This window comes from Scaptodrosophila lebanonensis, unplaced genomic scaffold (genome assembly GCF_003285725.1).
Source record: "Scaptodrosophila lebanonensis strain 11010-0011.00,11010-0021.00 unplaced genomic scaffold, SlebRS2 tig00000123-arrow-arrow-pilon, whole genome shotgun sequence".
NCBI classification, from domain to species: Eukaryota; Metazoa; Arthropoda; class Insecta; order Diptera; family Drosophilidae; genus Scaptodrosophila; species Scaptodrosophila lebanonensis.
Window position 1 is genome coordinate 1,346,456 of NW_022060581.1, and position 27,389 is coordinate 1,373,844.

Consider the following 27,389-nt stretch of genomic DNA (forward strand, 5'->3'; position numbering starts at 1 on the left):
CGAAATTTGTGTTGGAGCTTGAATTATTGGGGTTTTAATATTTATTCATTTTTTCAAATGAAAACTTTGTGTTATAAATTTTGTCCGATCGATTTCAAATTTGGGTAATATAATCTACGTAACTAAAATTACAACTTTGCATTTAACGATTTTTAAAATATGCATTTTACAAATGCAGGCAGAACAAACAATACAAAATATCAAACAGTTGGGGACAACTAAGTATACATACACACACACATACATATATACAAGCAGCTGTTCGTGTAGTTGCGTGTAAACGGTTGAAGTAGCCAAAGCAAAATGTGAGACACTAATGTGTGAATGTTCATTTGTACAAATGTATGTACATATATACATACATACATATGTATAAAATTACATTCGTCTTGCACTGACAGGGCAAGAAATGTTAATTAATTAAAAATTATTAACATTATAACATAAACATTTTTATGTTATTTTTTCTTTGTTTAGTACATTTGGCATAAGGGATTTTAGGACAACGGACTACAAGGGCGTACGCAGGTTGGGCAGGGGGGACATTGCTCCCCTTAGAAAGAATTTCGCATTATGAATTACACCAGCACCATATGTATTACATACGTACATACATATATACATACGTCTGTATGTATAGTATGTACATATGTACATCAATAAGTATGTATGTACGTACATACATTCTTATATACATATATAGGTTTGTATGTATGCAGTGGGCCATCGAACACTGTTGTTTAATTGTAATAAATAGTGTTCTATGTTTTCAAATCAAAATTTTTAAAACAACAACAACAAGTTATTGGCTCGCAAAACTTCTTTCGTTTTGATAATTTACGGCTGTTAATTGCATACGAAAAATGCCAAAAGTTTACAGTTACCGTACACACACAAATACATTTGTATGTATGTATGTACATATGTGTACAGTGAACAATCGAATACAGTATTATAATCAATAACTCTCAAACGATGTTTTTCGATGTATTTGTATTCGACATGTATTACGATATATCAACACAAGTATCGATATTTTCGATATATCGCATTTAATTTTATTATTGGGGTTTTAATATTTATTCACTTTTTCAAATGAATAGTTTGTGTTATAAATTTTGTCCGATCGATTTCAAATTTGGGTAATGTAATCAACATTATATCAACAAATTGGCATTCAACGATTAAAATATAGCAATATGTTTTAACTTGCCATATATCAAATATCAAATAGTTGGGGACATCGCATACACACACTCACACATACATACAACAAGCAACAGTTCGTGTCTATGTGTGCCCATGCATACATACATATGTACATGCATATGCATGTATGCCTGTATATGTATGTAGCATGTACATACAAAACAACAACAACAACTTTAAGTTGTTGGCTCGCACATCTTCTTTCGTTTTGACCATTTAATGTTAATTGCAAAGGCAAAACGCCAAAAGTTTACAGTTACCGTCGTTAAGCAACGACTGCGTAAGCGATAGTAAAGCAGAAACCGAATAACGGAGCTACGCATATTCTGCTTCGCATTGCGGGCAGATGTATGTATGTATGATTTGTTCTTATTGATCTCAATAAATAATTAGATTTTATTATTTAAATATTCTGCTTATTGCATTCAAACTTCGATATTTTGATGGTATCGGTGGCTTCAACTATCGAAAGTTGTACTCTAGCAAATTGAGATGAGAATTGTCAGTGCTTTTTGATCGTGGCTCATCGCTGCACGGCATTGACACGAGTGCCGTGTTTCATATTTTTTAAAAATTATTAGTTATAGTGGTCATGTTCGTTTAACGAAATAGTTTGGCAAGAACAAAAATGTAACGGACTACTGAACAATTTTTTGTCAAGAACAGAAAATGTTCATTTAAATACCTTAAATGCCTTCCTACTGGTAACTTATAAGGTGAAAACATATGGGTAGGTTATGCACACACAAAATAAATACAATTGGAAACATTATATTGAGCCGGGTTAAGACGGGCAATACCTGCTAGTATATATATATAGGGATAATAAATTGTGCTTGAAATGCAACTGAATTCTAAATGTAATCGTGTCCACAAAAAGAGAGAAAATTTTGGAGTATTATAAATCATTTTCTTTTTACTTTCTTTCTCTTTGAAGATCTGTTGTTGGATAATACTTGCCCTAAGCAGTTCCCTCTCGCAACCCACTGAGCACACTCTCTACAACTTTTTTATCTTGCCTGCATATACTATATACTATATAAATGTACTGTATATATATATAGGGATAGTACTTGATACACAGAATATATATATTTATATAGATGTATATTCATATAAGCATAGCATGTACGTAGCATGTACATGTCAGAAATGATGGGGGTTCAAGCAGCCGAAAAACTTAATTAGAAGCGCGAGGCCCGCATATTACGCATACGCCGCGTTGGCAACTCTGCTGAAAAAAAAAAAAAAATAAACGCAGAGACAAGCCAAACAACAAGCGAACAAACAAACTGTGGCGCTGACGCGGAAATTTAATACAAATGTTTGTTTACTCGGCAATTTCGTTCATTGCTGCCTTTTTGCCTTCACTTTGGCGTCATCTTCATCTTCGCTCGAAGTCCTTGCCTTTTGTCGTTTTGTTTCTCATTTTGTTGACTTCCTGCCTATCTCTCTGTATCTCTGTCTCCCTGTCTCTCTGGCTGCCCTTTTAAAGACTTTACTTTTTTTTGTCGTTGTTTGTAATAGAAAGCGATCCGAGTGCTGGTTGGACATCATTATCGTCATCATCACCTTCATCATCAAGAGCAAAGTTTTCGGGGTAACTCGTATTTTACTTGCTCTGTTTGGTCAGGGTGTGGTCAATAAATTGAGTGAAGCACTGCAACTTAAAAGGTTATTCCAACCGAAAAGAAAACCTGAATTCGACAATACATTGACTATATACATACATACTCGTATGTAGCTGGGGGACCTTCACAATTATTGCCCACGCTGCTGCCCTTAAATGATTTCATTTTGTGGCCAATATTTCTTTTTATTTCGCTTGGCTTGCTGCTTAAAAATGCATGACCCCGATTCGTGAGTTTTATGGTCGCAAATATATGGACATACATATATATATTTGTTGTTAAAAATTTATCATTCATTCTGCCAAGGAGTGTGTGTATGCAGATGTGCAAATCAAAGCAAAGTTTTCGCCAAGTCGATGACATTTTTCTTAATTTTTCGTGCATGGCTTTGTTGCCTTTTTGTGACTTCAGAGGGTCGCTTAAGAAGCCTGCGTTTGAGAGATAAGAGCTCTTCTCGATTTTTTTTAAAAGTCGCATCGAAGCTTGCATTATATGCAAAATTTAATGATTAAGTTAATTCTCATGAGCGACCCTCTGAGTGTTATGTATAATTACTTAACTTTTTGTCTGCCATGCTCAACTTACCGTGACTCGGCCGATGGCTTGCAACCGGGCGCACTTTTCCACAAACGCGCCAGCATTCCCATATACAGAAAACAAATCAGCGTCAATGGAGCCACGTACGATGACAAGAAGAACGATACCTGCAAGATATGAGATAGAGAAAAAATGTTAGAGCTTGAAAGGAAATAATAACCATTATTATTATTTTTTTAAACCCCTTTATTCATCTCAATTAGAAGCACAAGATTTAAGCCCAACTACAACATCTAATTCTCTTTAAAGCTAATGTTTTTTATTTTCCAATTCAATAAGCACCGTAATCCTCCAGCTAATCCATTCTAATGGCTCCTGCGAAAGATTTGCCCAATCCATCTCCATCGTCGTCTTCTGATGGTAATACCAACAGGCTCTTGATTTGTCAATTGCCATAAGCATTAAATATATAAAATTTTATCCGATATAGAGCTGCTAATAACATAGGAATGAAATGCTAGAGTCGGGTTGCATCAAAAAAAAAGAAACATCATCCTACGGCTTTGGAGAATTTGTATATTTTATTCGACTACGGACTGCGTAAGATATACCGATCAATAATATATATATACCTTTGCAGGTCTGCCACGCCTCCTTTTGCATGTTACATAAGTTAAGTTTGCATTTAGCGTGTTTATCCTTTGGGATATTATTTTACTATTTCTAAGATCATTACTATATATTAATGTGGAATCTTGCTATGACAACGGCACAGTAGTCTGACAATGTTAGATGTTATTTTTTGTAGCCCATTATATAGCAATTAATTGCTAAAAATAATGTATAAAGATTTAGTTTCCATTCAAAATATGTGTGTAATTCAATAAAGAATGAACAAACAAAAAACAAAACAAATGAATTATCTTATGCCAACAGATATACTATATGTATATATACATATTTTTCGTTTCGTCAATATTCTTATCTGTGATGCCTAAATATAAATGCTCTTTTTTAAAAGCAAATCTAAATACATAGCCTGGGTGTTGTCAGGTCGTGTACTTCTTAAAATGCCGCAGTCTACCAGAGTTGCCAATCCATCCCATATTGTCTAGTGGTTAGGATACCCGGCTCTCACCCGGGAGGCCCGGGTTCAATTCCCGGTATGGGAAAACACCGAAATTTTGTAAATTTGCAATCTATTTTTTTTAAAATTTAATGAACATTTTTAGAACGGAATGGTGTTAAAATATTAAACCAAAAAATAAAATAGCATCGAACATTCTCATGGAAAGTAACATTGTAACATTGGGGTGTATTGCAAACAGTGTTGTAAAACGCGCATTGAAAGAGAATTTGAAAAGATGAGAAAGATGACTGCCGTGACACACTGAGAAGGTTTAAATCAAGGGTTGGGCGATGTTTCGCAATAAAAAGCCCAGTTTTTTCATCGATTCGCAGCCATGGATAAATGGATGGATCATTTTACACCTGAGCTGAAAAACAGTCAGAACAATGAACTGAAAGGGGAAAATCGACTTCAAGGAAGGTCATGGCCTTAGTTTTAAAAATGTGCTCGTAGCTTACTACCGATATGCGAATTGAACAGTTCCGAGTAAGGATTTGGCCGCAACAATTTTTCGTCGGCCTCTTTTTTTATTTTTGACCTTTAATGTTCGTTCTTGCTTGTCTATTTCGGTCTTTTCTTGTTGCGGATTAGTTGCAAATGTCTTAAATAGATGCTCGCAGTAAAATAAATTTCCAGAATAAAAATGAAATAAAATAGACAACATAAAACAAGCAGCAGCCGAGCGTGAAAAAAGCAACAAAAAATGAAAATCATTTGCTCTTTTCCGCCTCGGGGTCGTCGCCTGCATTGCCATATCAGCCGCTTTCCTTTGTTGTTGTTTTTCAACACTCAATGCCTTTTATTCTCGTCTGGTTTTACGATTTTTTTTCTGCTCGGCTCTTCGAAATGTTTGAAGTGCTGACCCGTAACGGAAGCAGCTGCTGCTTAGCTGTTATTCAAATATATGTACGAGCTTGCAAAAATATATTGCCATACATTTCATGTTTTTGTTTTTTTTTTTTTGGTTTTTTTGGAGGGGGCGCTACAGTCGAGTGCAGGTAGAGTTTTACGGCCTAAGTTTAAGGGATTACTGCTTTCCATCATAAATATAGAGATGGGGATATGAGAAATTTTGCACATATTGTCAAAAGAAACTAACAATATGTAGTCGTATTGCTTGATCGAAATTATAATTGAATATTCCAAATTATTCTGCGTTATTTATGAAATGAAATAATATAATGCCATACATTTATGGTTTTTTTAAATTTTTTTTTTTATTTATTTTTTTTGAGTGCAGGTGGAATACAAAGATGGGGACATGAGAAATTTTACACATATTGTCAAAGATTCTAATAACATGGTCGTATTTCTTGATGAAAATAATATTGAAATATTCAAAATTATTCTGCGATATTTATGATCTGAAACAATATACGTTTCTGTGTGGCATAATTTTTGTACATATGTAGTTATACTTGTATGCCACAAATACGCATACTTTTCAGAGTCTGCTTGACTGATCATTCATATGATAGTTATATTCTATAACACAACTTACAGACTTGATCTGCGATAAAATTAGCAGATCACCTTTAAGAGCTTGCGGGATGCTTATACAATGATAGAGTGAATAGAATGAATGGACATATTTGTAGAAGGGTGGCTGAATGAGAGTGTTGGGAATGAAAAAAAGAAAAGGAGAAAAGAAAAAATAAACATTAAAAAAATTACAAAAGCATCTTGCTAAGAACTTGGTTCATAAAGAGTTCGGCTCCCAATTCTTAAGAACATCTTTTACCGAGTGAAAAACACTCTCTTAGAAGTAAGACAAGTTGTTGTGTCTGGTAAGACAGAAAATGGCTAGAAAATCCCCTAAAAATGACTAGAAATCTCGCTAGAAATTTCGCTATAAATAGCATGAAATTCCACTAAAAAAGGCAAGAAAACTCACTATAACTGATTAGAAACCCAGCTTAATATTATGAAATGGATACAAAACCGCTATAAATAGATAGAAAATGGATAGGAAATCCGCTAATGGCTAGAAAAATTGCTACACAATGGCCATAAAATTAACTAAAAACTGATTTAAATTTCGCCAGCTGGTCTACTTGCTGTTCAATTATGAGCGCTTGCTATTGGTTGCGTCACAGAAAAGGTGTGAAGTTTCACTTCAAAAAAGAAAAGATTGATGTATGAGAATTATAATAACAGTGGAGAGGCATCTTGCTTTGGAGTGTCATTTTCCTTTGAAGAAAACCGTCAAGTTTTCGCAGGGGGAGAACAAGAGACCTCTTTAGAAGCCAGTTTGATTATGATTATCCGTAACTTTTGGAGCACATTAGATTGTTGCGCAAATAGACAGAAGTTCGGTTAATTCTTACCTTTTGTTGTGGCACTTCATGAGCTGTGCTAAGGGAGCTTGTTTTACATTGAAATTAAATTTGGGGTCGTGCTCAATTGTTCAATCAGTCGAGCAGTCGACAGACAGACTCATTTCAAGTGTGTGAAAATTGTCAGGCAGCCAAGTGTAAATGATTGGAAGCAGGCGCCACTAAAGCAGGGAAATGGCTGCGAAAAACACGCTACGAAAACAATAAAATACATGCATGTACATAGGTATGAAAAAGAAAGGAAAATAATAAAAAAAATAAGAGCAACTCATCAGCGGAAAACTTCATGCAATGTGTGGGAAAATAAAATTGGCCAGTTCGCCAGTTGAAGTGTGGGGAAGGAGGGAGGGGGAGGAGGGAAGTGCCGTCCGGTCGGCCTGGATTGAAAACGCAGCTGGCATCGCACAAACAAATTTTAAGCCTCAAGCTTACAACGGCAATGGAATGTTGAGCAGCAGCACACACACACACACATGTAAATACATAAATATAAATGTACTTGTATGTACGAGAGAGTATATATGTGTATGTGTATGTGCCCATATATCAGTGGGAGGTGTAATGAAACGGAAAACGAACTCAAAAAACCACGCAAATGAAATCGCACATGGCACAATTATTAATAATCGTTTGCAGCACAGGTTGGCGCCCTCAAAAGCTACCCCCATCCCCCCATACTGCCCGAAGCCCCCCACACACACACACAAGGGCGTAGGCAGGGGGCAGAAAAAATTTTGCCATATAAAGTCGACCACACGTTCATCATTAGGACGCAATATTTCGCTTTAAAATGGATCTGAGTTGGATTTGTTGAAGTTTTTTCATTGATCATATGCATAAGTTATTTTTGAAATGCATCGTTTTTTATTTAATTAAAATTTTAATTTTTTTTTTTTAATTGTATAAAACTAAGCACATTTTGTTTTTCGATATCAAGCAAAATTGTTTATTGTTTATGAATGGCAATTATTTCCTAAAAATTGATGATATATCATAGTTTTAAAAAAAAACACACAAGTTGAAACAATGAATGAAAGAAAAAGAAGCCAGAAAAAAAGGGGGATAAAAGCTGCCTACGCCCTTGCACACACACACTCACACACACACACTTGCACTTTAGCGCATTCATTTATGCGGCAAAATGCCTGACAGCGGCGGAATCGAAATCACTTTGGTTGGATTACGCCCCATGGCCAATGAACATGTCGTTTGCTATCGATGACTTATACGACGACTCTGACATAATCCTGCCTGACACTTTGCACAAACATAATTGTACATTTATGCTTTTGGGTGTAAACATTGGCATTCAGTCGAATGAGATCAAGACACCATTATTCATTATTCTCGACTTCCAATTTTTGTAGCCATTTATAAAACTAATTTTCAAATCCAAATGCATTTAATATTTTAATATTACAGCCACGTTCAGTATGACCACACGAATCGTTATAGACTGTCCGACTGTCTGTCCGTCTGCCTGTCCGTCTGTCTGTCTGTCCGTTTGTCTGTCTGTCTGTCCGTCTATCTGTCCCTTCGTATGAACACCGACAACTTTTTAACCATACCAGCTAGGGACACCAAACGTAACCAAAATCGTTTGAGTATAGAAAGTCTCAGCACCTACCTCCATGTAGAAAACTAATTTTAAAATTCAAAGCCAATAAATACTAACATAAATTTTGGAATTTGTTCATTAACAAGCTTATTAATAGAGTGTGGTATTTTGTTTGAGGACATTACTACGAATATTCATTGATTTGTACCCGAACGGTGAAAGAGTGTACTAAAAAGTCTCAGCACCTTTCTTAGAAGCTGCACATGAACCGTTACATTCTGTCTGACTATCTGCCTGTGCGTCTGCTACTTTGTCCAGCTGTCTGTCTGTATGAACGTCGACAACTTTTTAACCATACCAGCTAGGGACACCAAACTTGGTATGTACGCTTGGTTCACCCGTGTGTAGAACAAGTTTATTACAAATCATATATAGCCTGAATACTTTATATAGCTGCCAAAGGACGATCGATTCAAAAATCAATTTAGGTAAACATAAGTTTTGTAGTTATTATGAAAATATGAATTGATAAAGTTTTCTATAGCGTCTTGCCATAATTTAAAGTTGCCTCAAAATCGGGTGACTATACCATAGAAAAGATCGGTGCAAAAATCACACTTTTTTAGTTTAAAATATATCTTAAGCCTAATTGGTATTTATATGATTTGTAAAGAGTCTCATGATATTTTAAAGTCTAGGCGAAATCGTGGTATCATATTATATAGCTTACATGGAAACGACCGACGTATGTGACTTTCGATTTAAATTTCTAAATAATCAAATATAATAAACAATAAAACTGATGGAAATATAAAGCATAATTAGAATCAAGAATTTGATTTTTATACAGAACAACTCATAAGGCAATGTAATATATAGAAATAATTTTTTTCTTTAAGTAATACTTTTATAATATCTTGTTAGCATTGCCTTAGAATTCCTATAGAACTCAACATTATTCGTCAGTTAGACATTCAGTTGTGCTATCGTGTGCTACCATAGCAAATATTAACAAAATCTAATTTAAAAAACCAAAAAAGTTAGAAATACACGAAAAACACACCCGCACACACTCAAAAAAGCGCTTCGACTTGAAACATTTCGCAAAATTGTAACAACGTGAGTTTTTTCGTCAATATCTGCCGACTAGCAGAAGGCAGCATTTTCTGACCAATTGCTATTCTTCCAGTGTCCCGTAGAACCGTATATCTAACCAAAATCTAGACAATGGCTGCCACTTGTGAGAAACGGCTGCGACGGGAGCTGCTGCGCTTGCGCAGCGAGCCCATTGAGGGCGTCACCATGGACTGGGAGAGTGTTGAGAACAATTTGTACGAATGGAATATCAAATTGCAGGGCTTTAAGAACACACGCTACGAGGGCCAGGAATTCCAATTGACTTTCCGTTTCCCACCACTCTATCCTTTCGATCATCCCGATGTCAAGTTTGTGGGAGGCAACATACCGGTACATCCGTTTGTGGGAGAGAACGGTTTCATATGCCTCTCCATATTTGGTTCCGATTGGACACCGGCTCAGACATTCGAGTCGATGGTTCATAGCATTATCTCGATGCTCGATGGTGGTGCTGAAGAATAGGGAAAAGCCTTAGTAGTGGTGCTCTGATATTTTGCGGACAGTTGCCTGTCTTCGTATCCTCGTGTGTTGTGTTTACAGATAAATTGTTAATTAAAATTATTAAAGAGTTGTGTATTTACGCCCCGAAATAGTGTCTGTGCTTTTAACGCGTTTTTTTTTGTTCTCACTAAGGATGGGGATTCCCCTACATTCGAGCCGATGGTTCATAGCATTACATCAATGTTCGATGGCAGCGCTGAAGAATAGGAAACAGGACATATAGCGAACAGTTGACCGTCTTCGTATCCTCGTGTGCCGTGTTTAGAGATAAAATGTTCATTCAAATTATTAAAGAGTTATGTATTTACGCCCCTGTGCTTTGTATTATCAGAGTTTTTTTTTGTTCCCACTAAGGATGGGGATTCCCCTAAATTCGACTCGATTGTTCATAGCATTATCTCGATCCTCGTGTGTCTTGTTTACAGATAAATTGTTCATTTAAATTATTAAAGCGTTATTTACGCACCAAAACCGTGTCTGTGCTTTGCATTATCAAAGAGTTTTTTTTGTTCGTTCCCACAAAGGACGGGGATTCCCCCAATTCCTCTGTTACTCTTTTTATGACAAACTCTAGGCGCGCGAATTATTAACGAGGCAACACACAAAAGACCCGTTCTGCTCCATACACTACTCGTTTAATAGTAACATGCGGCATACTTCAGTTTATGGCTCTTTATTATGCGGCATAAAGTTTGAAGGCGGCACAGCTCGCCCGTAAGTTTCATTCTCATTTTTTGTTTTTTCATTGTTACTGCTGGCTGTTGGCGCCGAAAAACTTTTATTTACGACGAGAACACCAACTGTGCGCTGTAAAATTTCATTGAAGGAAATCTATGCTATGTACGAGTAGTAAGCATTACCTAACGAAGGCCTATAAGACTTTGACTTTGACATTGCTGGCCATTGCTCAAAAATGTCCAAAAGTGGCTTGTCATGAAATAAGTTTTATGCGCACTTTTCGCGCCCGTTTAAACTTTATTGACAGCTCAAATCTGTGGGCAGGGTAGGTCTCGAATCTCAGTTGTTCCCTCGCAAAACTTATCAATGTAAGTCGCAATAACAATTTCTGGGCACAAGTGGATTGTAAACTGTTTGTCTTAACAAAGAAACTAAATAGATGGAAAATAAAAAGGGGGATTGTCTCTGTTTATTTGACAGCGCAAAAGGCTGAGCAGGGCAATGTTTGCAAAATAGATTTCATTCTCTTTCAATGAAATATGAAATCTCTCTGCAAAACTTAACCTTGCTATGATATATGATATTTACAATATAAGCAACTCTGCTCCCATTTTCGATTGCACTTTAGAAAATCGATAACAGTGCGCTTTATTCCTCAGCCAGTGGAATTACATATTAAAAATGTTCTTTAAAAATATGCGCTCAACAATAAGTCATTGAGTTTTGCACAAATTAAATAAAAAGGCACTTGGCTATGCTTTTGTTTGTAGTATAATAAAAATTATATAATGGATGTACAATTATTGAGTATATGCGATTAAGCGAGCTACATTTTAGCGAGTTTTTGCAAGTTTCAATTTCGTTTTTCACCTAAGACCACCTTCTCCATGATACTGTGTGACCATAATTCGATTACATAAAAATACACTCGCATTAACTTAATTATTTTTCCATTTAATATCGATAAACATTAGTATACATTGGTATTTTAATCGTTCTGTATGCATTTCTCAATTGCAAATGTGTTTCATAGCATTGCTTCGTAATTATTTGAAGCAAATCATCGATGATTCACACAATCGATCTATCGTCAAGTGCCATCGATTAAATTCCGATGAATCGCGACAGCAAATCGATGCAGCGATTCACTTATTTTTGTTGTTTTTTTTTTTCGCTATGTGAAATTAATATTTGATTTCAATTCGTGAGTGTCTATGAGTGTCCGAACATCTATCGATGTCCGAGGCAGCTGAAGAAGGTGACCCAAAAGTACAAGGCAAAGCCAAAACCAAGAAAGACATTGAAAGGTCCGAAAAGAGATAAGTTGTTTTTTGTAAGAACTTTTTTTGGTCCACTTTATCGCTTGGTTGAAAGGTCCCAGGTCCTCACCAAAACTGACAAAAAAGAGGAGGAAGATTCCTAAGCCAGGCGGCTTGAAGCACAAACAGAATAGAGTGCAGATGAGTGCAAAGAGAAGAAACCAAAGAAGATGAAAATAGTAAAGCGTCGTAACATCACTCGATAAAGCTGGCGATGAGCAAGAAAATTCTTCCTTTTGAATTTCAATATAACATCACAAAGACTTTGAGTCCGATTGCTATGCATTCCGTGGAACTTTCGGACTTTTACTCTTTTGAAATATAGAATGTGTTTGTTGATTGCTGATAATCAATAAAAATTTTGCCTGAAGTTAAATAATGTCTGAAAAAAAAAAACAAATTAATTCGATTTTTTGTGAAAACTTTTGCGCATTCAGTCAAGTTTCTACAACAATGTGTAACTAGTAACCAGAAGTAGTTTAAAAGAGCCATTCGGCTAATCGGTCTGATGTGAATGCGAGTTGTTTTTGTTGGAAGCATTTAAGCAACCATGTTGGAACTGAAATGGAAAATGTTTCAAGTTCTTTAAGGCAACGAAAACATTGAACGGCGCAGTCCAGAAACCGCACATCTTGTGGCTAAGTTGCCTGTCACCAGTTGAGAACCAAAATAAATAGTTAAATGCGGTGTCGGCCTCTTAAATTGTCAGAATCGTTTTAAATTAAACGACAAACACAGTGAAGCCCTCCCCCCTCCCCTTGCACCAGCACACATAATCCCAGCCCCGACAGCCAACATAGTTGAAAATGGTGTGCCATTAAACATAAAACTTGATGTTGGGCCTAAAACTTTAGTAAGTTTAAGTGGCCGCTTGTATATATAAAACTTGAAGTTGTGCCCCGGCCCACGCCCCCACCTACCCAGCTGCCATCTACCCAGCTCCCACCTACCCATGACCATGGCACATGTCACGCCCCCGATGCGTCAGATTTGTTTGAGACATAAACAATTTGTTTTGCGCCTAACAAGTTTGGCGCTTGTCCCGACTTTCTTCTGCTTCTGCTTCTCTTCATTCTCATTCTCTTTTCTCTGATAACAACATTTTCGGCCAAGGTGCGGGTGGGGGGATGCTATATATATTATATATATGCTATATATAGAGCATAGTGTAGCTGATTTTTCTTTACATATACTTGTATTTGTATTTGTGTGTTTGGTGTTGCGTGCGAAGTTTGATTCATTTTTATGGTTTGCTTTCATGGCAATAAAATGAAGCGTACAATTTATTGTTATTCTTGTTCTTGTTGTTGCTGTTGTTGTTGTTGTTGTTGTTGCATGGCTTGTGTGCACTTTGTCAAGTGTGCACAAGTCTGTCAACAGTTCATAGAAACAACAACAACAACAACAGCAATGACCATGACAATGACACTGGGTGGGAACTGGGTCGCCAAAAGAAGCGAAATAAAAACCCATATGTGTGTGTGTGTGTATGGGTTAGAAGAAGGGGGGGAAGCGGGGGAAGGGGTAGTGGACAATGTCATTTGAAAAGCAATTGCGATCTATATGCACGACCCCCCGTCCACGTCAACATCAGATGAGTTGCTCTACACACAGAGATATGGACGTTTGTATTTCGTAGAACAATGAGGATTTGCATTTTGGGCGACGTTTAGAGGCATTGCGTGGAAATAGACAAAGCTTATCAGGTGTTTCGATATAAAAAAAGGGGATACACCTAATTCTGTTTTTACACGGTCTTTTTTTACACGATTTTGATATAACACGGTTTGAAAATTAAAAATTGCTTATATATTTCTTTAGAGATTTCTTTAGGAACCAATCAGCTCTTTTTACATATGATCAATGTCTTTTTTTACACGGTTTTTTCTGGAGCCAATCTACCGTGTAAAAACAGAATAAGGTGTATCATAATTAAGTAAGATATAACATTGAAGTGGGGGAAGAAACAAAGGATACTAAGGATACTTTGAGCTGAAAACACAAAATGGATCATGAGCATCATGCGGAATGGGACGCACATGGTTTCTGGAACAACCCCGCTGGGGAATCAATATTGTCGCATTAATAAGGAGTAATAAAGGATCAACACAATGAGCCAAAGCCTATCAAGCAGCCAATTTCGATTCCAGCCTAACCTATTAAAAGCAAAGAGAAGGAATTGTCTCTGCACACATACAGAATATACGAGTATAAGAAACGAGAATATATCGCTCATTTTCAAAAATGTAATAGCTTAGTGATATAGAAGCCCGCAAACTCCTTAGTTCATCGCTAAATAAAGCCAACTTGTTGTCGAAAAGCACTTCTAGATCCTCAACTATGCATATAGGTTGATCATTTAAGGATATTTATCCTTTTAACATTTTAAGCATCTTTGTTAGAATAATAGATAATCAAGTTGATGCAATTTTCAGGCAATTATTTGTTATACGCCATAATCCTTATACGAAATTGTTGTAGTTTCTTTAAATGTTTTATTTGCTTTTAAGGTGAACAGCATTTATAAGGTCGGAGAAGCCATCTTATCAACATATTCTTCTTGAATAAAACAAACAGTTTCAATCTTTGAAATTACAGTAATTGTTCTTGAAACTTTTAAAGATCACAGATAATTTAAGAAACTTTTATTTAAAATTAAATGAATACTTTTGCAAACCAACAATTTTTAATATTTGTTAATTTTCTTGAAACTTTTTAAAATGACAGTTTAGGGAAATAATAAGAAACTTTTACTTAAAATTAAATGAAACAAAAACTTTTCAATTCAACTTTTTAAGAAGACAGTTTAATGAAATTATAAGAAACTTTACTTTTAAAATTAAATAAATATTTGTGCGAACGAATTTTAATTGACCTGATCAAGTTCAAACTATAAGATTTTTAGCCTTAACTTTCTAAATACAAGTATGTCCTCCATTAATTTGCGAACTGACATTGTATTAGCCATGTTTTTTAAAAAATTACCATAGCTGCTTTTAAATCTTTTAATTGCATATAACTTATTCTGCAAAGTATTCCCCAAAGGTTCTATATGAAATGTACTATGGACTTTTTCTATACTGGCATTTTTCTATACCCTACAAATTGTTTTATCCCATAATATCCATACATTTATTTTGAAAAATTAGTGAGATTTTTGATCCATAGTTTCACATATTTTTCTCTGAGTTCATTGAAGCTTATGACTCTTTCTTTAGCGAACTATACTTGTTTGGGGATCCTGATGTCACGATAATAGTATTGATACCCATCTGGTTCTTAGAGGAAGTTGAAGTTTTTTTCATCATTTATATGGCGTTGTCTTTGGAAGAGGCAGCTACTGCATGTCTTATTTGTTTAAAAGCTTTAAGTGTGCGCTGTTTGTACAAAATACGATGTAAGTACAGGAAGGAAATCCACAAGTGCACATTAGCAGGAGTGACACACAGATACACACACACACACACACACACACACAGACACAGAGACACATACTGTGGAAATACCAACAGGCAGATGGATATATGTACATCTATAGACAGGCCGACAGCCGTTTGGTCGGTGGCACAGACAACCTCATTCATTGCCACAACTGCGGGTTCCTGTGTTACATCCTTCCGGCATGAAATTACTCTGACACACCAAGTTGTCCTTGTCTTTGTTGTTGTTGTTGTGTTGTTGATGTGTTATGCTGTTGTCATCGTCCTCGTTGTTGGGTCGTTGCCTGGTTATGAGAACTGCGTCTGACTGTCTGCCTGCCGATGCATCAGTGGCATAGTAAGACAGGGTTCGACATTTAGAAACGATATTGCAACTACTATATTGAAACATTCGATATATGTGCTTGTAGTATACTACAATATATGTATATGTAATCATCATTGTATCCCCGTCCCGATTCAATTCGATATTTGGCATGTTTGACACGTTCGTGCATTCGAATTTTTCCGCTGCTGCATTTTGTCCACCATTTCGAGTGTATTTTTTTATTTTTTATTTTCTTGTATTTCTGTCGATTCGTGAATCCCGTCGTCAGCACAATTTTGTCGCCCTCTACGCCATTGCCTTCTGGCTGTCGCTGCCGGCGCCTGCATATCCATTTGCTGCTGGGGCTTCCCCTCTCCTCGACCCTCTAACTGCTTGGCTACACCTTCTCCAACACGCTGTTTTCTTTTCCTATTTGTGCGACTATTGTGGCAAACGAAGCGAAGAACTTGGGCTGTGCGTGTGTATGAGTGTGTTTGTGCTGTGCTTGTGTGTGTGTGTGTGTATTGAGGCAACAATGGCAGCTCGCCACATGCACCGTGGGTTGGCGGTTGAGTCCTTGTAGGTACATATATGGCTGAACCTTTAGACTTTGTTGCAAATTCGTTTTCACATTCATTTAAAAGTACTGCAACGGGACTTGCCATAAATAGTAAGAGTAAATAACTTAAGGAGTCGGATTGATAGGAGCTAGAGATGGACATGGGCCGGCTATTTTCGGCCCGACACAACACGGCCACGAAATGAACCTTTGGAAACACGCACGCGCACGCACGCGCACGCACGCGCACGCACGCGCACGCACGCGCACGCACGACGCAAATATTTCTAAACATGGCCCAACACGACCCAACACGAAAATGTTATAACCATTAAATGTAAAAACGAAAAATAGATATATTCATATTAAGCACTTTAAATTTGTATTAAAGAATACATATGTACTCATCTATATTTGAGCTAAGAAGCCGAGCTCGTCGCTTATTTAAAATTTCTCCAGAAGTGAAAAAAAAACTCGTTCACTTGTTTGAAAAGCTGTCAGGGATATTGACTATATATCTTGATATTTGCCCTAGCAATTCCAAAATTTTTTTGCTTTTTTCCAGTTGTTTAACACACAAATTCCTGTTGATCCAGGAGTACATATATAGTTATATATTTCAAAATCTATTCTTGACCTGCTCAGAAAATTTTGTTTGCATTATTAGTGTCCAATAATTAACAATACTTGTAGTAGTGTTGACTATATTTTTTATTACTTTAGTTATTAATTTTGGTTCGTGTTACATTCATGTTTTTTCGTGTTTGCTCGTGCGTGTTTTGTCGTGCCTTTTTAGCTCAACACGAACACGCACGGCCACGCACGAAATCGGAGTTTGCAAGACGAACACTTGGGCCTCGGAATACTATTGTGGCTTAAGAACTTTCAATTATACATACTCCGAATGTATCTGATATGGTTCGAATAAGGAATAAACATTTCAGATTGTCGAACTGAAAGTAAGTGGATTGCCATACTTATTGTTAATAATGGAAGGTCTATAAGAATTGGGTTCCGACATACTGTTATGGTTTCGGAACTTTCAAAAAACATGTCTATAGAGAATAAACATTTCAGATTGTCGAACTAAAAGTAAGTGAATTGTCATAATTATTGTTAATAAAGGAAGGTCTATAAGAATTGGGTTCCGAAATACTACTTGTATTTTGGAACTTTCATTTATACTCTGACTGTGTCTGATATGGAATGTCTGTAAGGAATAAACAGTTGAGATTGTCGAACGAAAAGTAAATGGATTCATACTTATTGTTAATAAGGGAAGGTCTATAAGAATTGTGGTTTTGGAACTTTCATTTATATTCCGATTGCGTCTGATATGGAATGTCTGTAAGGGGAGGTCTATAAGAATTGGGTTCCGAAATCCTGTTGTGGTTTCGGAACTTTCATATATTCTCACTGTGTCTGATATGGTTGCACAAAACATGTCTATAGGGAATAAACATTTGATTACACGTTGGTTGATTTCCACACTTATTGTTAATAAGAGAAGGTTTATAAGAATTGGGTTTCGGAACTTTTATTTAAACTTTCACTGTGTCTGATATGGTTGCACAAAACATGTCTATAGGGAATATACATTTCATTACAAGTTGGTGGATTTCCACACTTATTGTTAATAGGAGAAGGTTTATGAGAATTGGGTTTCGGAACTTTTATTTAAACTTTCACTGTGTCTGATATGGTTGCACAAAACATGTCTATAGGGAATAAACATTTGATTACACGTTGGTTGATTTCCACACTTATTGTTAATAAGAGAAGGTTTATAAGAATTGGGTTTCGGAACTTTTATTTAAACTTTCGCTGTGTCTGATATGGTTGCACAAAACATATCTATAGGGAATATACATTTCATTACAAGTTGGTGGATTTCCACACTTAATGTAGTTTATAACGGAAGGTCTATAAGACTTGTGCCCCGAAATACTGTTGTGTTATGTCTGCTAGGTTTTGCTTAAATGCAAAATTGGCGTGAGTGCAGCCCAATGTGCAGCCATTGAAGGGCTCCTGGCAGTATCTTCACCCACGCTCCCCCCCTCCCATCTAACCGACGCAATTGCATACGCTCTCAGCGTTTTCGTCGCCGTCGTCGTTGTCATGCGTTTGAGTGAGTGTGCTAAGTAGCAAATATATTGCAAGCTGCTTTCAAGCACTGGAAAATATGAGTTTATGGCAACAATAAGCGATATATATGTGACAGTCAGCGTTGAAGCTGCTACCAAACCATCAGTCAGTCAGTCAGTCAGTCAGAGGAGACCCCTTTTTGCCGCCCATCTGCCTATTTGTTGGCATAGACACTTAAGCCTCATCTCAAATGTGGCAACAGCCACGGCTTTATGTGCACAATTACGTTCAGGCAGCAAGCATCCTCCGACTTCCCACACCTGGCGCTTGGTATGACTTTGTCGTAGTGTGACAAATTTTGGGTCGCTCCCACGGAAGTGAAGCGTGAATAATGTGCAGTTATTTATCAAGCAGCACACACTCATTAGCCGCCACAATCGAGCAATCAATCCAGCGAAACGTTGAAAATGCTTGAGCGCATCATCTTACCTGAAAGCCCACCAGACTCCAGACCTCCTCCTCGGTGGAGAAGACGCAGGCGGTGCCAGCTCGTCCATGATACTGATAGATGCGTACCGAATGGGCCAGAGCGACGGGTATAGCCGTAGTCACAATCAATATCCAGGCGCACATGATGGCACTGTTAGGGAGGGGAAAAAAATAAAGATTGAATATGAATGGCAGTCCTTTTGTGTTTGTCTCAGTTCTTCAATTGAAATCGTCACTTCAATTGCAGCCAAATAATTTCATTCTATGGTTCTTTTTCAGAATCCATTTTTATAAATTATTTAAACTATTTTAATTATGTTTGTTAATGTTTGAAAGTTAAGTTACAATGCTTACAATGGAAGAGTAGCAATGAATTAAAAGGTTTCAAATAAATATACACACGTATCATAAATATAGCAAATGAATGGAGAATAAATGTAAAGTCCTTTTAAATTTAAATTGAAAGGAATATTTTTCAATAAAATTAATATGGCATTTTCCGGCACATTGCGCAAAAGAAATTTAATAAGAATATTTGAGGTAATAAAAATATTTTGAACAAAATTGATGGTAACAAGAGAGAACGCTACAGTCGAGCAAGCCCGACAGTGTAATACCCTGTACCCAGGTAAACTTCCGTCACTGAGTTATATGCGCCCATAGCAGCAGCAAAAAGAGGAAGAAGAAGAGCGAACTTGTTGCTGCAGTTTGTGGGGGTTGTACTGGGGAGAATTTGTTTTGCTAATAACTTTTCTTAGAATTGACCGAATTGAATAAAATTTTGAACAACAGTAGACAATTATATATTAATTATGTGTGCAAAGTTTGGTTTAGGTAGCATTTGAAATGTGGACGCTATTGACGAAATTCTGTAGCGGGGGAAGGGGGGGAAAATTAAAAAAAATAAAATAAACTCTTCCTTTCTCGGACCTAGGAGAATCTGGATGCCAACTTTGGTTATTCCAGCTTTTATAGTTTCTGAGATCCTCGCGTTCATCCAGACGGACGGACAGACGGACAGACGGACGGACAGACGGACGGACAGACGGACGGACAGACGGACGGACATGTCTAGATCGATTTCTCTCGTCATGCTGATTCAGAATATATATACTTTATGGGGTCGGAGATGCTTCCTTCTGCATGTTACATACTTTGCACAAACCTAATATACCCTTTTTACCCTACGGGTACAGGGTATAAAAAGAAATTACTTATATCGCCAGATAAATAATCAATAGTCAAAAAATTGTCATTTTGGAATTAAAGCAGCTGCTTTATAGTTATTAGACTTACTAGAGGAGCACAAATATTAATTAAAACGATATGCTTGCAAGTAGTATAAAGGCATATTTGATTGGCAATGATTAATATTTCTATTGGTATAATCTACTACTATCGATAAGTCTCAATCAAAATCAGCATCAATAATCTTCAATGCTAATTATTTTGGTGTCAATTCTTCTCTTCAATTCTTCCGCAATCTTTTAGACCATCATCTCCATCTTCATCTCCGACCCCATAAAGTATATATATTCTGAATCGAGAGAAATCGATCTAGACATGACCGTCCGTCCGTCTGTCTGTCTGGATGAACGCAAGGATCTCAGAAACTATGAAAGCTAGAATAACCAAAGTTGGTATCCAGATTCTCCTAGGTCTGAGAAAGGACGAGTTTATTTTATTTTTTTGAAATCCTGGGTACAGGGTATTTCACTGTCGGGCATGCTCGACTGTAGCGTTCTCTCTTGTTTTTAATTAGCATTAATTTTTAATAGGACGTGGAAATTGCTCTAATATAAAATTTCAATTTAATTATTTGGTCAATTACCCCAATAAAAACATAAATGAAATAAACGTACACCTAAGTGAACCAATTAAAGGGTTCTAGTCCATGATGGGCTATGATTTGAATATTTAATATATTCTATAATTGAAATTCACTTCTTCTTTGATGGAACACAAAAAAAAAATTAAGTTAAATTGCTTTAAAAAGGTTGAATAAATCTGTAGCTTTAATTCTGATATAAAAAAAATTCGAATAATAAATTCCGCTTAAAGCAGCTGCGACGATGAAATGCAATTTTGTGAAATTTGCGAAACTGCTTGGTCTGTTGCCATGACGAGGTAATTGTGATTGATTTTAAATTACACACAGAATCCGAAAGTGGTTAACAAATTAACACAATTAACTTACAGTGTGGCGTTTCGTTCCGTACGCAACGACATGCTGGTCACAGGATGGACAACGGCCAGAAAGCGGTCGAAGGACATCAGCACCAAGGTGTAAACGCTGCAAAACGAAGGGAACAGTCAGCTGTAGGCAGAGGGGAAAGGGGGGGGGGGGGGGGGGCTGTCTGCTTACCTGCAATGGCATGTGACCACAATCATGTATTGGACAAACTTGCACCACAAATTGCCAAACGGCCATTCGGGCAACACGTAGTCCGTGGCCGTGAATGGCACACAAAATATGACGAAGAGTATGTCCGAGACGGCCAGGTTTATAATCAATAGGTTTGTTGTCGACCGCATCTGCTGGTTCACAACGACGACTGCGAATATAAATACAAATACACAGAAATATTATGAGTATGGGAAGTATGGGAAGGAATTGTGCATACATTATAGACATTATTTCATTAGCAAGACTTTACACTTTTAATCCACATTGCCATGGAAATGTTCATTATGGTTAGACCAGAAACAATTGTGGCCTCAAATAGCGACTCTCAGACACACTCTGCTCATCACTAATTAAGCCGCAAAAGGCAAAATAGAATGTTTCAACCGTTTTGCCACTCTGGCTATTTTAACGCTTCAAGAGGCACATTTCATTAATGCAGACCTAAAGCTGATTATACGCGTACATAATACTTCAAGTGTTTGTGGTGGCACCTGAGAGTTTTCAAAAAGTTGTGAATTAAATAAGCAGGCAGCCAAGTGCAATATTTATTGCACTTACTGCTCTCGATTTTCATTTAAATGAAAACACATACTGATATTTCCGAGAGTAACTTAAATATAGTTTCATTAGGAAATAAATAAATTACGATAAATGAAAGGTATACCCAGAATTGAAAAGAAACCTAAAAGCGCCCGTTCCTATTCAATATTTTGTAGAAGGTACTCGCCTGTTACAAACGAGAAGGATATTTTAAATAATATACTCCAATTTTCCTACGCATTTCATTCTTACATATATCATACAGATAGAATAATGTGCTTAGACATTATAGACAAGGTCTGATCTAGTGTAGAGCGAGTGATTAAAATGCAATTAAACGCCAGCAACCCTTTAATAGTGCCCCATTTATTTAAGGAAGCATAAAACCTCTTCCAAATGATTAAGTTCTCTCGCACATTTGAGTTGGCCTGCGCTGTGGCCATAAAAAGCAACATAAATAGGCGGCAAGTCAATGCCAACTGGACACAATGATTGGACAGCTGGACAGTTGGACAGGCCCTCAGTTGCGCTGTTATTTTTCTCAATTTTGCAGTCGCTCAGTTGGCAACTGGCAACTGCTTAACTGCTTACTTAAAAGCCAAATAGCGTAAAATTAATGCCAACTCACAATGGATGGAGAAGAAAACTGAAAAGGAAACCCTATTTGCAGCGTCCTTGTGGCTCAGGCGCCTTGGCGTAGCTTGTTTTGCAAGGGTCGCCTTCTTTGACTTTTTCCCCCTCTCTCTCTATATATATACACATGTGTGTGTGTGTGTGTGTGTGTGTTCCTTTAGTTTTCCTGACCAATTACGCGCACAAAGCACCACCACCACCACCACCACCATCAACAACAACAACAACAACAGCAGCAGCGGCAGCAGAAGAAGAAGCAAAAGGGGAAATGGCGGGGCCAGCAGCAACCTGCCAAGCGACCTTTGGACTCGAAGGCATCCTGCACACCATTCATTGTTTGGCTTTGTCCGACCCCTAACCGACCCTAGCAACCCCCTTATCCTTATCTCCTCTCCAGAGTTTTCTTGAGCAGGAGCCAGCGAGGCAGCCACTTGCAATTAGCCAACAATTTATGTTTCGCCATACAAAGGCAACATTGAAGCGCATGCAGGGCAACAACAACAACAACAAAAACAGCAACAGAAACAACAACAACAACAACAATAGAAACAACAAACAATGGGTAGCTGGCGTTGAACTGTAACAAAAGCTAAAATCGCGAGGCAAGCGACATACTCTTATACATATATATATATATATAGATCTAAAAAATTAAATAAAAACACTAGTTGGCAAATGTCTTTTACCCTCAAAGGTAATACAAATACGATTTAATGCACTAATGACAAATATTGTAATATAAGACTAAAGTTTAAATTTTTTAATCTTTGAACTCCTCTGCTGAGGCAGGGGAGACCTGCAAAAGTTTTGTATTTTATTTTGATTTTATTTAAAAAAATTAATAATGCTGCTGATACAGATTACAATAAAGTTGTTTTATATAATAATATAATATATACTTGTAGATATATGGATATTTAAATATAAAACTGAAGCTTATATTTAGATATGCCTTTAATATTTCAACTCTTTTACAAAGTCAGGGAAGATCCACAATTGTTTTTTTTTTTATTTGATTTTTTTTTTAATGAATCAACTAATTGTCGATACAGATTGCAAAAGAGTTGTTTAATATTATATTATAATATATTACAATAAAGATATAAAAAAAAATATTGCTTTGTAATTTCAATTTAAAAGATAAGAAAGCCTATGCCTCGATTCACAGCCGTATGTAGTCAGAGACATTATGGACCTAACAAACCTAAAAAGGTATGAATATCGAAGAAAACTTAACTCTACTGAAGAGCCTTTTAGATGAAGTAAGGAGCTGAAAGAGAAAAGGGAACATTTCCAACCCGGTGGGGCAGCAGTAAGTGATCAATAATTTCCCTGAAATAGAGAGAGACCTATCTGCGAATCTTAAGCATACAATCAAATAAACCAGACGCATTAGTTTTATTCATAACAGTTTTAATAGGAAAATTGAATATAAATTAAACTTGATTGAAATAATTCTTGAATCTGACTTATGAATGCCAAGAAACTGGGCACTAAAGCAAACGACAGCTGAGGAAGGGTTCGAAATGCTGGAACACCTCCATTGCCACTGTGCCGCACTCACAACAAACAGGACACAGACTTGCCTCACTGAAGGAGGCGCGAAATGCATTTTCGAAGCACATCGGGATACTGACAAATCAACAAAGCGCTCTCCAAACTGTTCATAATACCAGGAAACACTAAGGAGAAACTTGTGTCTAATACTTGATGTCTTGAAAGAAAACCTTTTATGGTCTGACTGTTGTAGTACAAGAAAAATAGCTTGTGTTCAGATTAAGTTGACAATTAAATATACAACGAAGGAGTTGAATAGAAAGTTAAATATTAACAGTTGCGCGTTTTCTATCAACACCATTAATTTATAATTACCTGACCCGAGTTGCAGAAAATGGAAACGTAATTAAAATTCCGAGAAATCAAGTACAGAGCAAAAAACTCACAAAACAATGATAATAATTCATCTGGACTTGATTTCTCGGAATTTTAATTACTGAACCATATAATTTCGTTTTCCATTTGATTCTTCTTTGGAAACATATGCATCTATGATTGAAATGCACATTTGTATTTCAAAACTAAATGAGCATTAATCCCATTAATCAATGCATGGTATTCTTCGTTTTTTTTATTATAATTAATGTATGGAGAAATTCTGAGAAAATGCAATGAATTATGAAATATTTAATTAGCTTTCATATAAATCGTTTTCCATTTGATTTTTCTTTGGAAACATATGCATCTATGATTGGAATGCACATTTGTATTTCAAAACTAAATGAGCATTAATCCCATTAATCAATGCATGGTATTCTTCGTTTTTTTAATTAATTTTTTAATTTTAATTAGTTTTCATATAATTTCGTTTTCCATTTAATGTTTGGAGAAATTCAGAGAAAATGCAACGAATTATGAAGTATTTAATGAGCTTTCCACAAAAGTGATGTGATTGTTATTAAAAATATATACGAGTATGTCATGGTTGATTTGCATTATTTTTGTCTGTGATTCCATTAATATTCCTTTCCCCAATATTCTAGCATCGCAATAGAAATACCTAGACCGCTGTCGACTACTGTAGTTGTACATGTTTGGGAACAAACTAACTAACATACCTACAGACGCTTTTGTGCATTGATTTGGCGCTGTGCCAGAAGCTGAAATAAAAATTGTAGTATGGCAAGTTGACAAGTGATTGGAACCAGGGGGGTGGAGAAGGGTTTTGTGAGCGCCCTCAAGAGTGCAGTCAGCCATGCAGTCGCGATATTGCCAACAAGGGGGAGGACACAGCTTGGTTGCTTTTGTTGCTATTTCTATTTGACTTTTGCTTTGTAGCCGCAAATCAATTTCCTTTATTGTTGCTCAAAATATATTTAGCACAGGATGTCAAAACAAATAAAATGGCAAGTGCAGTCTGAAAGAGGACAAGCGACAAAGAAACGAAAAAAGGAAGAGGAATAATGCCATAAATAAAAGAATAAACGATTGCAGAATACTCTGCAGAAAGTTGTTGAATAATTTTTGTTACCGACTGGAACCGACTGCTCCTTTTTTATATAGTCCTTAACACTAGTATAGTTAGTCAGAATAATAATTATGGTTTATTGTTTCCGCTTTAAACTAAAAATGAAGTCCTTACGTGAATAAAACTGATTGCTGACTAAAGTAAATTTGACTTGCAAAGAATGGCTACAAAGTTTTTAATTATCGAGCTAAAAACCCGCTAGAAAATGGCTTACAAAATAATATTGAATAGCTAGAATATAAGCTGGAAAATCCGCTAGAAAATGGCTTCAAACAGTACCTAGGGAGAGGATGAAACGTTTGCTAAAAATCCGTCAGAAATTGTATAGGAAGCCTACTAAATATAGATAGCAAACCCGCAAGAAAATGGCTAAAAATAACGCTATAAATAGCTAGAAAGCCCTCTAAAACATAGATAAAAAACGTAACGCTGAACAAGCTTTAAAGAGCCTCAGGCAAAAAAGTTCTGTTTCGCATTAAAAATATTCCTGGAAAACCCGAAAACCACTTGAAATGGCGACAAGCTAAAAATCAAATCCATGTAGGCATAAATGGGCATCTTCATATCACTGCTGATTTATGCTTACATTAATAATTTTAATTTTTCCAGCTGGTTTACTTGTGGTTCATTTATATACGCCTGTACTGTGCTATTGCTTTCGTCACAGAAAAGGTTGCCAAATCAGCATTCAAGACCCTCACATAAAAAGTATTACTTCAAAAAGAGGAAAGCCCGCGCAAAGCTCTCCTTCTACTTGTAAGTACATCATTTCGTTTCTCACCATCCTTTCCAACTTGACTTTGAAAATAGATATACTCGTTTGCTGCAGGGTATGGAAAACGCAACACAAATCGTTTCGTGTGGTCGCATAAAAATATGCTTCGCAAAATGTGCAAAGCAATGAAGTGCGAGTCAAACGGGATGGCGGGTTGACACTGGGACATGAAAACAAAAACAAAAACAAAAATAATAACAATAAATATAAATTGCATGCGTGTGTGTGGGTGTGGAAGTGTTGTTGGATTCAGCTTGGTGGTTCAGTTATTTGTATTATTTATTACTTTGTTTATTGCTTTATCAAATTTTTAAGTGCCACCTGCAATTCGCTACCCAAGCGTCTGTCTGTGATAGATGTCTAATATGTGCAGATATAGTCCGCAGATTTCCACCTGTATACTCGTATATTTTAAATTCAGACCATAACTCATTCAAATGGGGAAACAACTAAATTCAATTATTGCCGCACATTTTATTGTACCACTAGTCGTTGTAATTAAATAAATTAAAAAGCCAATCAATCAATAAAGGAATTTTTAAATTTATATTCAAAACTGCATGCGAGCATTCGTATTTATAAATATTTTCGCCAAAGCCAGCACGAACCTTAAATTGAGAAAATAATTCCAATTCCAATATGAATGTGACTCGTGCATTTGCATACAAAATGTAATGTGCTTAGTTAAATAAATTCAAATTCTATACATATTTCAATGCTCTATCAAATATGCATCATTGCAATTAAGGAAATTTTGAAAAGCAGTATTTAAATCGGATATTTGTGTGTAGTCAATACTGTTACTAATTATACCCTATAAAAGGGTAAAAGGGTATATTAGTTTTGTGCGTGAGTGTACAAAGGGAAGCGTGGAAGACCCCACAAAGTATGTATATATATTTATTTATTTACTTAATTTATTTATTTATTTATTTATTTATTTATTTAGTAAATCAACACTATGATTTATATCATAATATAATATTATAAAATAAAATAAAGATATTTAATAATACAACATTTTAATTTCAACTTAAAAAGGATAAAAAAGCCTAAGAAAAAACTATAAAATAACGTCTACTAATGCTACCGAC

At 36.3% G+C, this 27,389-nt stretch overlaps 1 protein-coding gene, 1 non-coding gene and 1 pseudogene across 2 annotated transcripts in view; 2 read left to right on the forward strand and 1 right to left on the reverse strand.

The window, feature by feature from the left end:
- Positions 1-27,389, reverse strand: part of LOC115628765 (allatostatin-A receptor) — a 63,722-nt gene that overhangs the window by 5,950 nt on the left and 30,383 nt on the right. Inside the window, exons 2-5 of the mRNA XM_030524981.1 lie at positions 21,281-21,470; positions 21,113-21,208; positions 18,916-19,066; positions 3,426-3,544 (exon numbers count right to left, since the gene is read on the reverse strand). Coding sequence (XP_030380841.1) covers positions 3,426-3,544; positions 18,916-19,066; positions 21,113-21,208; positions 21,281-21,470 — 556 coding nt within the window. The remainder of the gene's footprint in view (positions 1-3,425; positions 3,545-18,915; positions 19,067-21,112; positions 21,209-21,280; positions 21,471-27,389) is intronic.
- Trnae-cuc lies at positions 4,478-4,549 on the forward strand. Its single transcript has one exon. It is a non-coding gene; the product is annotated as a tRNA-Glu (tRNA).
- Positions 9,379-10,138, forward strand: LOC115628711 (annotated as a pseudogene).